Raw genomic sequence first — 17,710 nt, 5'->3', positions numbered from 1 at the left:
CGGATCTCCCTCGGGTCCTGCAATCCACTATAGGTAACATTGCATTCTTCAACCATGCCCGGTCCTGCTCACACTGACTGCTCACAAATTTATCCTCAGAAATAAAACACTACTTTCAAACGAATGACTTGCCAGATTGCTCTCCTATCGTGGTATAGGAGGCACACAAAATGCATGAGGGGGTTGCTCATGCAGCATGGTGCTAAGATTAAAAAGAAAAAACAAGCTGAAATCCTATCTACTCTCAAATTCCTACAGGAGCTGGATTTGATAGACAAGCAAAATCTAGACAAACAAGTGGGAGCAGAATTGGCCCTAGTACGGCAATATTTAGCCTATTTTTGTCTAGGTAAAGCCAAGACAGCTCTTATCAAATGCTGCAGATCCTATTATGAATATGGTGATAAATATGGGAGGCTCCTAGCGAGCGCGTTGAGAGGGCTCCGAGCACGGACCCATGTTCTATTCTTGACCACCACTACCTAGACCAGGGGTCTGCAACCTGCGGCTCCGGAGCCGCATGCGGCTCTTCAGCCTCCTTGTTGTGGCTCCCTTCGCCTGCCGCGGGGAGATCCCTGATGGGGGATCCCCTTCCTCCCAAGACACTGCGGAGGAGGGGGATTCCCTATCCGGTGTTCTAATGAAAAAAATCTACCAGTGAAATAAATCTACCATGGGGCGTGTACAAATGGGTGTGTACAATGACATCCCCCTCCTTTGAACCCCAATTCCTCTGGAATGGGGAGATGTACAAAACCAAAAATGTAGGTGCAAGTGGGGGACACCTGTGACTAACACCCCCTAAAATTTAATTGTTAGTCTTTCAACACTAACTTTGGTGGGTAGCATTGCTGTTACGGTTCTAGCCACTTCACTAATAATCTCAGAATAAACAAGGATGGCTTCTTCTAGTTTCGATATGCGATCATTCTTTTTTTTTTTTTTAATATATTTTTAAGCAACCAACAAAACATATATTTACAGAGAGCATACATATACATTGTGCAGAAAACTGGTGTGAAGAACAATGCAAAACAACTTAAAATGCACATGCCCAAAAGGATTCGTAAATACAGAGACTCAAAACAATAAACTGCAGGTCCTTCACAGATCATATATTACTAAACTCTCCTAAACAGATACCGTGTGGCCCAATGCCGTGTACAGCATGTAGGTTTAATTGGTTCCGATTTTTCAAACAAAATAGTCTAGAACAGAAGATAGAGTGGGGGGGGGGGGAAGAAAAAAAAGGGAGAGAGGGAGGGGGGAAGGGGGTGACGGGAGAGGAAAAGAGGGGAAGGGAGGTAGGAGTCAGAGTGGCCTAAATATCCTTATTGATTCACACCGTTGTCTATCAGCATCAGAGCATTTGAAGTCCTCCCAGTAAAACCAAGTGCGCACCGGAACGTGTTACGGCTGATCCCCTAAGTCTATCAATTCCTCCATGTATTGGATACCACTCACTCTGGCAACCCATTGTTTGAGAGTGGGTGGGACTGCGCTTTTCCATAGTGGTGGGATACATGACTTTGCCGCATTTATTAAATGCCGCAATAGGGAACCCCCATTATCGCTTCTTCCATACCACAGATACATGAAGCAGGGCAAGCTCCAGCTTATCTATTATAGAGATCCCTGTCAGTTTTGAGCAATCTCCGTGACATCTCCAAAACGTGTAGTAACGTACCTGTATGCTTACAACATCTCCAGCACATTGTGCGGGAACATTTTGGCCAGTACATCTGAGGTCTTATACCACCTCGTAAGCAATTATTAGTTTGTCTCTTGATAGTGATTGCTTATAGAGGCCTTGTGTCCATATAAGAACATCACCTCTCTGTGCATCTCCGTGAGAAGAGAAGATCTCTCTCCCATTTAGAGAGAAAAAACAGCGCCTAAGTATCACTATTCGCCAATTGCATCTTATCCGTGTATGATAGTACACCTTTTAGTGGGTCCCCGGCCATACATAAACTCTCAATAGGAGAAAGGGTCGGTGGAAAACCCGCGCAGGGGGCAGTGAGACAATAACATGTTCAATCTGTACTTTCCTCCAGACATCTACACATGGGAGGGAGTGGTCCAGTTGAATCTACTCTAACGCTTTTCAGTTTGAAGGTTGCAAAAAATGTATAGCCTTAAAAATTCCCCCTGCAATCTATTGCTTAAAAATTAGGTCCTTTCTACTGGTGGGAAATCTGGGGTGGCCAAGTATAGGAGGAAAGGAAATGTATTGGGGGAAGGAAATGTCTCATTACCCTCAATACAAAAATATTTGGTTACCATTTTAAGCATTTCCCCTATCAGAGGATGACAACGCATGGTAGTACATTCTTCTGGTGGGGACCATGCAGCAGCACAGAGCAGTGTGGGGGACTGGGGGGAGTCCCCCAGTCTCACCTATCCCTTAAGAGGGGCGTGTCTGCACCAATCCACTAAACCAGTCAAGTAGGGGTGTCAGTGTTCCATATAAATGGTAGAAATTCAGCCCTAAATTTATATAACAAGTGAGGGGAGATATGTAACAGTAGGGACTGCGACAAGTGGAGGAGGCGGGGCATGATATTCATTTTCAGGATATTACACCGCCCAAACCACGAAAAGGTTTGTTGGCACCAGCGCTGAAGGTCTTTTCAAATGTTGTTGAAATTTTAGTTCCACTACCCTGGTGATGTTAACCGGGATATTAGGCCTAGATATCGAATGTGGCTCTGGGAAAGGAGGAGGACAGAACCCTTCTGAGTTCGGGGGTCAAAGAGACATCTAGCACCTCTGACTTTTGGAGATTTACTTTGTAATCAGAAAATTGAGCATATATTCCTTGAGTAGATTGGGGATGGTTACACGAGGTGAAGTTATATGAAAAAGGAGGTCATCCGCATAAGCGGCTATTTTGTGCTCAATTTTACCCACCGTAACACCTTTGATATCTGGATTTTTGCGAATATGCCCCAGAAAAGGCTCAAGTAACAGAATGAAAAGTAGGGGGGACAACCCTGCCGTGTGCCATTGGTAATAGAAAAAGGTGCCCGGGTATGCCAAATTAAGGTGAGTACTTGTCGCTTATATGCCCAATTCACCCAATCTAACGCCTTCTCGGCATCTGCCGAGAAGATCAGTGTGGGAGTTTCGGTTGTCGTGACGTGGTGGATCAGATTGAGTGTGCGTCTGAGTGTATAAGGCCTTGAAGTATGAGAGTTAATCTGCGTGCCAAAATACTAGAAAAAAGCTTAACATGTCAATTAAGAAGTGAGATCGGGTGAAATCTTTTATAATACTTCACAGTAAAACCGTCCGGACCAGGTATTTTCCCCGTAGGTGCATTAGTAATAGCAGCCTGTAGCCCCCCTGAGCTAATAGGGTCATCTGAAATAGACAAGGTCTCCTCAGGAATCTTAGGAATACCCGAAGTACTAAAGTATTCCTGTATAACTGCATCCACGGAGGCGGGTGGGGACGTCTCCACATTTTCTATCATATTATATAATTTTGATTAGAACCCCTTGAAAGAACTTGCTATGTCTTGTGAGCAATGCAACGGTTTCCCCGAGCTAGAATGCACACATGGTATAAAAGCGCGTGCCCCTTTTGCCCTTACTGCCCAAGCTAAGGCCTTGCCACATTTGTTACTGTATTCGTAAAAAAAAGGCTCTACACTTATCCAGTTGGGATTTTGCCTTAGTACAACACAAAGTGTTAATTTTTTCTCGGAGTACAGTTAACTGAGCCTCAGTGTCTGGTGAGAGACCGCGCTTGTGCCTGGTTTCCAGATCATGTAGCTCTCTAAACATTTGCGTGAAAGGAGCCTGAGCCTTGAGAGTTCACACAATTACCAATGTACATATCAACTGAGCGGCAACTTGCATAGGTAAACATATGATTTACTGGGCCAGGAGGAAGCTCCTGATAGCGACAATGACAACAAAGTGTACAACCTGACAGCGTCGGGGGTGACAGCGGATAGTGGGGACCAAAGAAGCGTACCTTAAAATCAAAGATCAGGGACGCCACCCAGGTCTACTGAGGTCCACCCCAATACACCCCCCTCCCAGAGTACTGTCTGCTCCCAGTAAGCATATTACATAAAACACATAAAAACATAAGGCATAAAACCATTGCACATAAAATGTAAAGAGCCACTGAAGGGGGAGAAAGAGGAGAGGGGCCCTAGTCTGAGATGGCATAGCATAGAAAAACATCAGCCATGGCAAATAGGGTATACCTGAGTGTAAGGAAAAGGGGAAAAATTTTCAAATTCCTACAAACAACCACCAGAGGGCCACACAGAAAGATGTCATTTATAGGTCTATCATAAATAGTCCACTGCAAAGCACACCAGGATACAACGAAAATCAGCAACCCCTTCCTTCATTACTGACCGTGCGGTTATGATAGACACTGCGTATACAGACGTAATAGCGTTATAAAACCATTATTAAAGTTAGCATTGAGGTCTTTCAGTAAAACAGTGAAAAAAACAAAAAGTACAGTAGCAGTGCATCACCCCATGTGTCATCACAGCCAGGCATCTCCCAACAACGCCCTATCAACAAAAACAGCTGAGGCCCCCAACACATTATAAAACAGCAGCTGTAAAAACAAAAAACAATGCAATACTTGTAATAGCAATAAGTCTTTTTCTCACCACATATCTTCAAAAAAGAAAGTTTAAGTGCAGCCAGTATATACTTCCCATCCGGGAGTATCAATCAGGTCTCACTGGACATAGGCGCCAGGACATCTCTCGCTCCGGAAAAGTGTTCCTTCTGGGCCTCTGTGGTGCATCCATCCTGCAGCTCAGCTGCTGCTCGCACCGCGTATCATTTTCCCCCACTAATTTGCTCCTTCTCCGGTGGAGACTGGAGCTAGATATTGATTGGTTGTAGTACTACGGGTGTAGACCCCCGAACGTAAGGCAAATTCAGACAGTTTGGAATGACAACAGGTTCAACCCCGAGCCAGGTAAATAATGCGGGCAGCTGTGTGTGGAGATGCAGCTCGATGGACTCCCTGCCTTTCAATACCAACACATTGAACAGGTGTCCCCATCGATAATAAGCTCCAGCAGCACGGATAACTTTGTTATCATAAACATAAACATACATACACACAACATGGCACTATACACACAAATAAGCTATAGCCTTGCAGTAAACTTAGACATAATTTGTCCTATACAGAAAAACATTTACACAATATGCACTTTGCACAAACATTCATACATTCCTGTACAATACACACAAACATACACATAGCCCTGCAGTTTTATCCAGAAACATGCACACAGACTGCCATTACAGTACACACAAGCAGCCATGCAGTTTTAAAATAAACATGAACACTTACAGTTAAATCCAAAAAGCTATTCCTCTAAGTTCTTCTAAGCTCTTTTAGCAGACAAAGTTAAGCAGATGCTGCTGCCCTTTATCTTTGTTTGCTGATGTTCTGCTGAAGACAGGGCAGTGGGAGGCTCTAGGGCCAGAGGGCCAATTAACTAACTTACTAGTATTAGGTGGTGTGCAAAATGATGTTAAAGTTCAGCCCTGGATGGGAGCATATATGGAGAGTGCAGACAGGACACCTGAACACACATCAGGCCATAGCACTCACCTACACCTACATCATTACACTTGTTTACACTCAAATGAACTTGATAAACACAATATTTCTGAAATAAAATTAAAACTCTTTTTGTAATGTACATATTCCAGATGATAATAATGTGAATATCGGGTTGTATATTAGCTTACCTGAACTTCACACTAGTAGAACTACAATTATGCACTGGGCTTTATTCTTACATCAGAGAAGTACTTAATTATGACTATTGTTTGTGAAATAGGACATTTGAACTTGCTGTATTTTTTTAAATAAAATTTAAATTTATCAGAGTCTGTACATTTTTATCGACTCCAGGCACCCAAAATTGTCTCCAACTCCTCGATTCCAACTCTGGCTTAACAGCCCTTGTTTCAATCAAAATTGTTGCCTTCACCATTACTGTCGATCTTCGGAAATCCATCTTTCCCCCTAGAGAGGAAGGGCAGGCAGTTTTGCAGGCTATGGGAGAGGGTGTTCAGAGAGTGGAGCACTTTGTACAGGGTCAGTGGGTAACCCAGGGGTTGTTGATGGGTGCCTCCTCCGCCTACAAATTAGATTTTTGGAGGGCAGAAAAGTTTTTAGACTTCCTTAAATCCCTCCCTTTTGAACACACCAACGATGTGTTGAGCACAAAAACGATGTTTAAGCTGCTATGCGTTGGGCAGGGCTCGACCCAACACTCTCTTTCCTTGTTATATCCCGAGCTCAACTCTGCTCTTGAGACTTTTTTTACCCGCCTACCTCTGAGCATGGGAGGCAGAATTAGGTTACTCCACTGAACTGAAAGCCACGATACTCACCCTGGTTCATAAACCCTCCATCAGTATTAAATATCCAGAAACTAGTTATAAAATATTGTCTCATTGGTATATAACTCCAGAGAAGTTACATAGCTTCTTTCCCGATGTAATCAACTTTTGCTGGCAGTGTGGCCAGGCGAAGGGTAGCATGTGGGACATTTCGCCCTCGTCATGCCCGCTACTATGCTCTTTCTGGAATCAGGTGGGCTTCCTTACCCAAAACGTTACCACACATTGAATTCCAAAAAATACCAAGCCCAGGTTCTTTCTGTTGCAACACAACACTATTTTGTCGAAGGCCTATAAGGGTTCCATCATCAGGCACCACTTTATTGCTGCAAACTCCTGCATTCTACTGTATTGGAAGTCAACAGTTATCCCCACCATTGGTTTATGGCTTCATAAGGTGAATGACATCATGGTGATGGAAGATCTTACAGCTAGTGCCTAGGATACCCAGGACAAATTGAATGCTAGGTGGGGAAGTTGGACATATTATAGGGAAACACAAGATTTCAAGTGCCAGCTGGACCCTGCCCTTTCTTGACATGTTAATGAGTTATTAATTTAATATGCTATATTTGGGCTTTTACACATTACTGAAATCTTTGGTTAATAAACAAGGAGGACGCCTAGCACTCCCTTTTGGGCTGTATATTTATGATGCTGCTGAAACAACCAATACCGATCCTTTTTCAACCACTGACATTTTATTGGACTTTGTGATGTACTCCTTGTGACGTTAATCTTTTATGTTTTAGCATCCAATGTTTTTACTTGTTCCATTATTGTTATTACCCTGAAAAGTGAGAAAAATAAAGAATGTTTTTAGGATTAAGTTTAATCAATTGACATCAAAGAGACAACATTAGTTCCACTTTGTCCAACTCCATTAATCTGGAGACCTCTAAGCACTTTTGAACACCCATCATCCTGAGCTAGGGTTCCTGCACTGCTACTCATTCAACATACAGTTCCTAAACACCTTTTCTTCCTGAGCCACACCAGCTCTCAGGATCCAACTCTGACTCCCAATGTCAAATACCTAGTCCTTTTATGGTCAGCTAGGTGCTCCAACGCCAACTCTAATTCCTGGACTGGCAGACAGATGAAGTGTTTGGTTCACCCATTATTTCCAAGAGACACTGGACCGGGATCCTGAATAAAGTGCAGTTATAATTACCTTCAGCCTTATGCAGGTCTTTTAACTTCTTTTCCAGGTAAATTTGAGTATACTTCCAAAATAATGTTTTTTAGGGTTTTATAAAATGCAAAAATTGTCTTGTGAAGGCTAAAGAATCTGCTAGGCAGCATAGATTTTGACAGTCTTGCCTCTTCCTTGGCCTCTTAATCACTACACTTACAATTGTCTGGGGGGGGTTTGATTTTGTTCCATCATCAAAAAATATGCTGTTGCCGATGGTAGGATAGGCTGTACAAGAACCCTGGGAGGCAAGGAATTGACCAGGAAGATCAAAAGTAGGCACTTCTAAAAAGGACTAAAACATAGCTTTTCGGTTTTGGTTAAATTCAATCATTGCAGTTCCCTAAATGTTTTTTTTATTCTCCTAAATGGATCAACTGGAATTTTTCAGAACCCTTGTTCCTGTAGGAGAACACAACTCAACTAGGGCAGCGTTCCAAATTGGTACGTAAAGAGCCCGTTCTTTAGCATGTATGCTTTTCTATGGAAGTTAGTGATTGGGTCCTTTAAAGATTCAATGTGCAGCCAGATATTGGTATTGCTGGTTGATAGCAAAGGAAACTCTTATTTCAATAAAAAAGAATATTCTGACAAATAGTACAAATTATTTGTTTATTGAAATTACTGTAAAATGTATTACACAGTTATACACAGACACAATATTTTTTTCCTTTAAACCACCCACCTCCACATTTTTTTTTAGAAAATCACTAATTAGTTGTGTCTCTATATAAGTTCGAACAGTAAAGGGGGGGGGGGGTATGAACAAGACTAGAACGTATGCTACAATGTAGTCTAAAAGGGTTCCTGCACACAGCTGCTACTTGTGTCTACGTTGTCCCTATAAAGCTGCGGCTTTATCCTAAAACTGAATTCAATGGTCTTGATATTTGAAATTCTTGTTCAGCTTGCTGGTGTGTGACCTCATAAAAAGATAGGCTGTTGAAAAAAACCTTAAGGCCGGGGGAGGAAAAGAACCTTGCAAGGGGTACCATGAAAATTTATTTGCCTATGTACTGCACCAAAAAAAGAAGAAACCTAGAAAAAAAAAGTAAACAGAATAATGTGAAATTTGGGATGGATTTAGCCTTTAGATGTGCCCACTATACAAACCAAAAATGTCAAAATGCTGAAATGAATAGTTATATCCAATATCTTTAAAGTTTCTATGGTCAAATCGTCGAGTCAGAATTCTGCGTCTGACCCCCCAGGATTTATCTATTCAGCAAGGGAGTCTCACTCTCGCATGAAAAATGAGGAATCAATATGCAGAAGTGGTGCAGAAGTGAGCGACCAGGGAACGACTCAGCTACAGAGATCACCCGCCTAACGTTACTAAGGAGAGACACTGCTTGGTGATTCAACCTATGCTTTGAGTAGGAGCAGTTCTAAAAAAAAAAAAAAAAAAAAAAAAAAAGGGGGGGGATTTTTTGTTTTAGGTCAACTGGGATATCTGGCTCAATTGATCTGCCTAGAACTGACTCACTCTGGGTAGGGAAACATTTTGAAAGGGTACTTGGTTTTTTATGCCCTTTTAAGGTGATGCTTGGGATGCAACAAAAGCCATACTTGCTCGAAACTTGGCTTGTGCTTTCTCCCGTATATGAAGCCTTTCATGTTTCAAAAGGCCAAGTTTACGTGTGAAAGTTTTGCCACAATCAGGACAGGAGAAGGGCTTTACCCCTGAATGTGTACGTTGATGCCTTAATAGGTTGGCCCGTCTTGTAAAACCTTCCCCACACTCAGTACATTGGAATGGCTTGTCGCCCAGATGAACCAGCTCGTGTGTTCGAAGGTCAGCCTTAGTTTTGAAACACCGGCCACAGTCAAAGCACGTGAATACTTTGCCGTCTGCATGGATTTTCTGGTGAGTGCTAAAGGCCGAACGTTGAGAAAAACATTTGCCACAGTCAGGGCAAGTGAATGGTTTTTCGCCGGTATGAAGTCTCATGTGCTCGATGAGACCTAGGCTTCGTTTAAAATATTTATCACATATGGAGCACTGAAACTGCTTATCATCCGTGTGGACAGTTTGGTGAGATACAAGGTTTCCTTTGCTTCTAAAACCTTTACCACACTTTAAGCAAATGAAGGGTTTTTCCCCAGTATGAATTCTATGATGTATATCCAAGGCGGCCTGCTGGGCGAAATATCGTCCGCACTCTTCACACATCAGCACTTTATTACCTGGATGAACTTTGGGTGGACTTTCAGCGGATCGATCCCCACACATGATTTTCTTGATGACGACTTTACTGTTAATGGTGAATGCTTCAGTTGCGTCACGGCTAGAATTTTTAGGCAAGTACAAAAAGCCTTCCCGTAATGCCTCTTTTGTCCACTTGTTTGGTTTCTGAGGACCGTTGGCAAGTATAGAACATTTGATACATTTAACTGGCTTTGAACTTTTTAATTTCTCAGGTTTAGCAACAAAACGTTCACCACATTCACTACAGGTCACCACAGACAGTTTGTCGCCAATGACTGTGGTGCCATCTTCAGAAATGTAAACAGTTTGAAAGTTGTCTTCATCAATTTCGCCCTGGTCATTGTCACTCTCAATCGATTTGGATTTATTTTCCATAGGCCAATGTTCAGATTGGACAAAATCATCTTCTGCATCAATGTCGGAAATTTGGTCTTTGTCATCTTCTTCCTTCTCCGCCTCTTCTTCTTCCTCATCTTTTACAAAAACACATTCCATTGGTTCTGTAGAAGCACCAATAAGTTCCGCTACAACTTTACCATCAGACACATTCAGGCTTTTTTTAGTGAATCTTTGACATTTTGAGGATTTGTCACAAGTTTCATTGCCTGAACTGTCGCCTTCTTGGCTCTCCGCCTCATCTGTTGGGAATATAGCATATTACAAAATAAATAAAGTGGACCTGTCATTTACTTAAGTCCTAACTAATCCTGTGTTACTACAGCTGCATTTCCTTCTATATTCACCTTTTTTCCAGAGTCTGCATGACGTTTCCATCATCTAGGCAAATAGAAATAGTCAGTAACTATAATGAGGAAGGATTTTTTTCTCAACATGGGCACCTAACTAGCTGTTAATACCCATCTGTTTTGTACATTCGGGCATCATTTTCTAGAGCAAACTATTTTGAATCATTTTCAAATGCGCCAAGCAGATTTTTCTAAAATTGTATTATCTTTCCACTTCATAGCAAATTGCAGTCAAAGTTTATGGCTCACGAATTTTCAGATTAACTACAAAACTCCTGAACATAGTAAAGTCATTAAATTTGCAAAGTTGGAGGGTCAGGGGGACCTTTGGGAACATATCACACAATTTATTTTATTAAACCCTGTAAACATATTGTATAGAAAAGAGCTTGCTGGCTTTAGCAGGGAAACAAAATGGGAAATACACAACTCATTTAAAAAAACAAGGTTGGAATGCCTAAAGCTGTAGGGGGTATTTTATTTTAATATATAAAAGTGGAGTTTAATGAAAATGTGAATTTTGATTCATGCTCCTTCCCTATCATGAAACTTGGCTGGCCAGGTGCAGGAAAACAGTAGGCATGTGACAACATTCTCCCTCCAGCCCAACATATAAGACCCCTACGCTCCCTTTTACAGTAGGGAAGGACAGGGGTGCCACAGTTGAGGGACAGAGCTTATCACAGGCTATCCCCTGAATAGTTGTGTGGGTTTGCAGGGGACCTAAAATCTGCATACCCCTTTTGTTAAGGGCTACACCAGAAAGCTCCCCCTTCACCCTAGGGAAAGAGTACCCCTTACCCATTCTTGCATAAATCAGCACTGGCTAAAGCCATTAATGACTAATAAAGATGGAAGGCTTTAGGCACAATATTCCAAACTACACTTCTACTTACCAATTGAGAATTGGGATCCCTTTGGGGGATTTTTGGTTCTAGATGCAGCTCTTTAGACTGTCCCACCTAGCACTCCTGCCTAGACCACTCCCTTACCAGCAAATGCAATCAATTTAAATTAGACTGCTGTTGGTAAAAGTACCTCAGCCTAGACCACGACCTAACCAGCAAGTTTACCCCAGCCTAGACTACAACCTAGATACTATAATCTTTGCAGCCTATTACACACCTATACTGTACAGGGAAGGTAGGAAGTTTCCATCATTCTGGATGTCTGCTTTTGTGCTCCAAAAAGGAGCTTTAATGGGTAATGACTGGGGCCAAAGGCTCTATGATGGATAGATTCTGCTAACCTAAGTTTGCCAGGCATAGAACAGCAGCTCTAAAATTGTGAAGAAAAGCAGTATTAGGTTTGGTGGGAAGAAGCTGTAGGCAGGTGGCCCCCTCTGTACTGTCACCCAACTTTTCAGTAATCACCCAAAAGCATTATGGTTACTGAAAAAAGCCGGGTGGTGCCCAGCTAAAAGGGGCTGAATCTCCTTTATGTCTTCCCTTGCTTGAACCCACCACACTCATTCTTTCACTGTGTACCCCTAAACCAATTCAGGCAGTAAGAGAAACATTATTCTGCTTCCTTTAAAAACTAAAACTTTTCTGTCTTCATAGGCTCCAGTTCTATGTCAGAACCACCTGCTAAGCACTGTGCTGTAGTGAAGGATTGTGCAAAGGTTAGGCACAGTGTAACCTTTGCATAATCCTTCTTCACTACAGGACAGTGCTTAGCAAGAGTTCTTCAAGACAGACACCCTATCTCCACAAAAATGAATGTAAAACCTGGCCTGGTCACATGACCATCAGCAAAGGGAGGCCAGAAGCAGTTTCTTCAGAAAAAATAAGTATGAGCTGATTTTTCGTGTGTGTTACTATACAGTTTTCTGATTAAATGTATATTCTAAATAGAAACAAAAGCATTAAAAATCCTTCTAAATCTATTTGCAATGTAGCAAAAAATAAAGGTAAATTAACCTTAAAAAAATTGCAATACTTTCTCTGGCTGCATTAGAAGTCCATTATTAATGTTTGTTGTGGATGACACACAAACAGTAGTTTAAATCCTTACCTGAGGATTCATTAGCCTGCAGACCCTCCATTTGTATCTTCTTCAAGGTTTGCCCTTCATCCGTCATTACATCATTGTATAGGTCTTTATGTTTCTCCAAATAATTCCACTGCTCAAGGAAGAAAAACACAATAACATATTCATGCCTTATAGAAACCTGACACACAATGGGCCTGATTTAATAAAGCTTCCCAAGACAGGAGAAGAAGGCCCTGGATGATCCAGCAACCCTGGAATGGATTTCTTAAAAATCCTTTGCTATTATTTGGGAATTTTAATTTTCAATCCTGGACCAGATCTGATCTAGATTTGCTGGATCACCTAGGTTTTTCTATGATAGTTTATCTTCTCCAATCCTGGAGAGCTTTAATAAATCAGGCTCTTTGTGTTTGGTACATACCTTGCTTCAAATTATCCCACAATTCCCAATGAGGCTCACCTCTTCCGTCAGAAGCTCAATAATCTTGTTGGTTACTTCCAGGATCTTCTTGCTGTTGCTTCTTTTTGATATGAGGGCGTGAGGTGAACTATCTGTGATGCTCAGATATTCAGACACAGAGAGATTCTTGCTATTTGTACCATCTCCCTCAAACTTCTTGACAACCATATAATCCTAAAAAATGGGAGGAAGATACCATCATAAAGCATATCTGTAGAGTTTTGAGAAAACACTGTTTTCCCAAAATTATCCTCATCTCTCCAGTCAAGTCTGTGTTATAGTAAAAGAGATGCGTGATGTCACATGTACCCCCAGAATACCCTTTACCCTTCTGATTTTATCCATTTTTTATTACAGGAAATACGAGTGATGTCACACGACCATGCCAGAATCATCATTGCTTCACATTGTCTTATTAATAGATATAAGAATAGATCTAAAAGTGATGTCATGTGACCGTCCCAGAATTTTCCACACCTCCTAAACAGTAACCCCAATGTGTGGTTTGGGGTAAAAAAAAAAATGCTAATGGCGGTAACCCCGAGCTGCACTCGGGGTAGCCAAAAAAATAATGAATAAAGCTTTACCTGGTCCCGCCGGCGTCCTCTAGTGTCCTGCCCGTCCGATCCCATCCTTTGGCCGCTTCTTTTTCCTCCGATCGGTCCCCTGGCGATTGTGCTTGCCCTCCCAGGCAGTTCCCGATGACGTTGGTGCACGTGGCCTTCGTGCGGGGCCGTGGCGGGAATTTCGAATTATTTTGTATTAGATTTAATACCAAATAACTGTATTGAATCCAATACAAAGTAATCACAGTACAGTTATATTACAGGTATCAATATTTTTAATTTATTTATGCACCCTTGTTTTAACAGATTTTTGTGTTTTTTATTTAAAGTTGATTATTAAATTTAATTTATTATTTTGACATGATTTGTGTTTCAAACTTTATTATACTCAGGATGTCTACTAGACCCTTGTTTGGACATATTTTGGTGTTAAGCCTAAGAATTACAGGCCTACAATGTAAAATAAATTTTCATGAAAGATTATGTACTGCTTTTAGACATATAAATCCAGACAGAAATGAACCGCCCAGGAGGTAATAGCAATAAAAGTAATGCCATTTGACCTTCCCAGAATCCTGCTCTCCAGTCAAGTTTCTTTATTCAATGGAAAAAAGGAGTCAGGTCCAGTGACTCTCTTTCTCTTCTGATCCTCCTCACTTTTCCAGTCCGGTCTACGTTTCAAAAACAGAGACAAAAGTGATGTCACATGACCCTTCTAGTATATTCCTCACCTCTTCAGTCAGGTCTGTGTTTTATTAAAAGAGATAAAGGTGATGTCATGCGATCCTCCCAGAATCCTCCTCACCTCTCCGGTCAACAGGTAGATGATGTCCAATGTATGCGTCAATATCCTCTCAGTCACATGACTCTGGTTCTTGTCCATCCTCAGTGCTGAGCCGTTAATCATGATCCCCTGTAGGAGAACATTAATAAATATGATTTACAACACCATAGTACAATTTTTTATAGAAAAAGGGTTACATACAATTATTGTAACGTTCCTTGCAAGATCCCAGGTACAAAGTATCAGCAGTATAAATGGCCAATGGCAGGGTTGTGTGTATTGCCTATGATTCCTTGACAATAGGTTAAACCAGGATGTAGCCATGTACCTTTTACTGGGTAGGAAAGGGAAGTAACTATATGGGCCCGAGTGTGTTCCTCAGTTCCAAAAACATTATTCTTCTCTTAGTCCACATACAAGCATAAGTCATTACAAAGCTCACAAATGCATAGCACAGATTTAAGCTAGAAGAGGCTACAGTTCCTACTGAAGGGCTGTGAATACCCTGAAATTTGTTACAAGAGAGCATCTCAAACCTAAATGTCAGTCCACAAAAAACTAATACTACAGTGTTAGAAAGAAGTCCACAAATACAGCATCTGACCTTTGGTGAGAGCTGCCAGCTAAAAGAAGGGACTTATGGAAGGAACATCTCAATGATACGAGTATTCACAACATATCAGATGATTCGCTCACCAAGGTTCCCGTTTTTCATCAAATGTCTATTCCAGGATGTTTATTGGAATGGTAAGACTTCTGAGACCAGAAAACCGGAGTCAAGATCTTGCATAAATTAAGGAAGGAGGGATGGAAAGGTTTATTTATGCTCTGCAGTGGTAAGGAAAGCCACCAAAATATAGCTTTGACAGAAGTCAACCTAATCTCCCTGCCCGGGCAGAAGGAAGACTTGTTCCACATATGTGGTTGACTTGACAAAAGAGATCCTGTGCCACAAAGCTTGCATGAAATAATGTATTGACATTCAACTGTGTCAGCACTGTAACTGAAGATGTGACTCAAGCTTCTTGGATGGAAGAAACACTTTAGCCAATACGATGGACAGAATGAGATTCTAATATTTCTAGAGAAAAAATGGAACACGAACCAATCTTTGGATGTTTAATGACCAACCAAGTTCCTCCAGGGTCCAGATGGAGAATTAATCCCAAAAACGAAAGAGAACCCTTTTGAAGCTTGAGCTTGTCGAGGTACCCCACTTTTGAGATCACTTGTAGCCTCAATATGGTAAAAACAAGGGCCAAAATGTTAGGTAATACACAAGGCATAAAAACCAAACTGAAAAAAAGCCGACAGCCATACAGCATTTTTCCTTTCCACAAATGTTTTTTTTTACCTACATGTCAATGCCTAGAACTTGAGCACTCCAAGAGGAGAGAATTCCCAACCCCCCCTTTCCATATCAGGGTTCTCTTCTTGTCCGGGAATGTCTATATACAACCTGTGCTGTCCTAGCTCCTTTATCCCTGCCCCTTCTATAAAGCCATTTATATATCTGCCCAGAGAATAAACTGCCATGACAGCTAGCCTGCCTGCTGACATCACATCTCTTGGCCTTTTAATTTCTACACAAGGAAGGCTCATGAAGGTATAAAATGCATAAAATATTTTAGGTTGATTTGATATCTTATGGGAAGACTGGGAGGTAAATGATTTGGTGACAGGGTCTCTTTAAACTCAAACCTCAGCTTTTTTTTTTATATCGGTCTACGACCCCACTGGTAAGATTTCCCTTCACATTCTGTCCTTGTAAAACCCATGTAAGAGATGGAGAGAGTCGTGGTCACCAGAACAGGAAGGCACAGAGAGAAATAAAAAGAATTGTCCAATGTTCCAACCCTTCCCTACTGACAGAAGTAGCAAACATCTCAGTCCCATTAGAAATTCCAGTTTCTCTACCCTCTGTAAGTCACAAAATAGAGGCAGAGCAAAACGAACCATTATGTGCTGAACGCACAAAACTGTTAAATGATGTCATAAATCAGTGCACCCTCAGTAATTGGGGAATATTAGGGGAAAACACTGCAGTCCCAAAGACAAATATGTCATTGAAGAACATAATAAAGGGTGTCCCAGTACCTGGAGGGCCAGTCAGAGGATGTTATTCTCCATCCTTAACCAACAGAATCCATGTAAGTGTCTTGTTAAGGATGGTACACCATCAGAAGGAACCAATATGCTAAGGCAACCTCTACAGAATGCTACCCGGGGAGCTATTTTCGGAGCGCACAACACCCCAGCGACCCTTATTCCTATCTTCCATGGATGAGAACTGCCCCACTTCCCCCGGGAGCTTCACAGAACTCACATGAAGACCAGTCTGCCCGTAGAACGTCCAGTCCTCCGCACATCACAATGCCCGCTGTGTGATGTCACCGACCGGAAATGGCGGACGCGCTGCATTCTTGGACTTGTAGTCTGGCGCAGATGTGAATTCTGGTTTAGCTCTGGGGTAGAGGGGGTGACAGCGGAGTGAAAGGGGGCATAGGGAAAAGAGGGGGTGATAGCGTGTAGGAAAGGGGGGGGGGGTTACAAAGAGTAGAGAAGATTGACAGCAGGCTGCAAGGGGGTCACAAAATGAGTAGAGGGGTGAAAATAGGGTGAAAGGGGTTCACAGAGGGTGGGGATGGTTACAGCAGGGTGAGATGCACATAGGATGGAAGGGGAGACATGAGGGTGTGAGGGGGCATAGAGTGTGGAAACTGACATTAGGGTTAGAAAAAAGGGGGACAAAAAAGGTGTTGGCATTATAATAGAGCATGGGCACAGAGGTTGCAGGGGGTTTGAGGGGCAGAGGTGAGACAAAGAGGTGTTGAGTTAGCACAGAATATGGAGGGGTGATAACGAAGTGTAAGGGGGTCCTTGTGGTGGAGAGAGTGGCATTGGGGTGTGAGGGGCACATAGGGTGGAGAGGGAGAAAATAGAGTATGAGGGCAACACAGAGGGGTGTAAAAAATGATAACAGAAAGTGAAGGGGGTAACAGAGAGTGGGTTGAGTGGGAACCCAGAGGGGCAACAGCAGAATTTGAGAAGGGCATAGAAGACTGATAACAGGGTATGAGGTGTGCACAAAGGATTACAAGGGGATGTAAAGAGGATACAGAGCACATGACAACAGGATGTGAGGAGGGCATACAGAGCAAGTAGTATGAGGAAGGTCTGCCTTGGGCAATAGAGGATATATATATATATATATATATATATATATGAAAAATACCTGGCAGCGCCACCTCCACAGCCAACAAATATAAATTCTTTCAAACACAATGGCCCTAATTCATCAAGCAGAATCAGACGCTCGCTCGCGCATTCGTATTCGCGATCCGA

At 42.1% G+C, this 17,710-nt stretch overlaps 1 protein-coding gene across 10 annotated transcripts; it reads right to left on the bottom strand.

Annotated features, from left to right (window-relative positions):
- Positions 1 to 8,200: 8,200 nt before the first annotated feature.
- Positions 8,201 to 16,769, bottom strand: LOC140339303 (uncharacterized). 10 transcript variants are annotated; one of them, XM_072423923.1, is made up of 7 exons: positions 16,692 to 16,722; positions 15,471 to 15,601; positions 14,387 to 14,494; positions 13,603 to 14,252; positions 13,016 to 13,189; positions 12,577 to 12,685; positions 8,201 to 10,452 (listed from the first exon to the last, which is right to left on the bottom strand). In XM_072423923.1, exons 4-7 carry the CDS (start codon positions 13,645 to 13,647, stop codon positions 9,140 to 9,142), a joined length of 1,641 nt encoding a protein of 546 aa, XP_072280024.1. In that variant the 5' UTR covers positions 13,648 to 14,252; positions 14,387 to 14,494; positions 15,471 to 15,601; positions 16,692 to 16,722; the 3' UTR covers positions 8,201 to 9,139. The 10 variants fall into 10 exon arrangements, with proteins under 10 accessions (XP_072280024.1, XP_072280023.1, XP_072280026.1 ...); XM_072423922.1 differs by lacking the exon at positions 15,471 to 15,601 and having other exon boundaries at positions 16,692 to 16,738; XM_072423925.1 differs by lacking the exon at positions 15,471 to 15,601 and having other exon boundaries at positions 14,145 to 14,252; positions 16,692 to 16,737.
- Positions 16,770 to 17,710: the final 941 nt, after the last annotated feature.

Source organism: Pyxicephalus adspersus, chromosome 10 (genome assembly GCF_032062135.1).
Source record: "Pyxicephalus adspersus chromosome 10, UCB_Pads_2.0, whole genome shotgun sequence".
NCBI lineage: Eukaryota > Metazoa > Chordata > Amphibia > Anura > Pyxicephalidae > Pyxicephalus > Pyxicephalus adspersus.
Note: the sequence above shows the minus strand (reverse complement) of the source record. Positions and strands in the feature narration are given on the sequence as shown.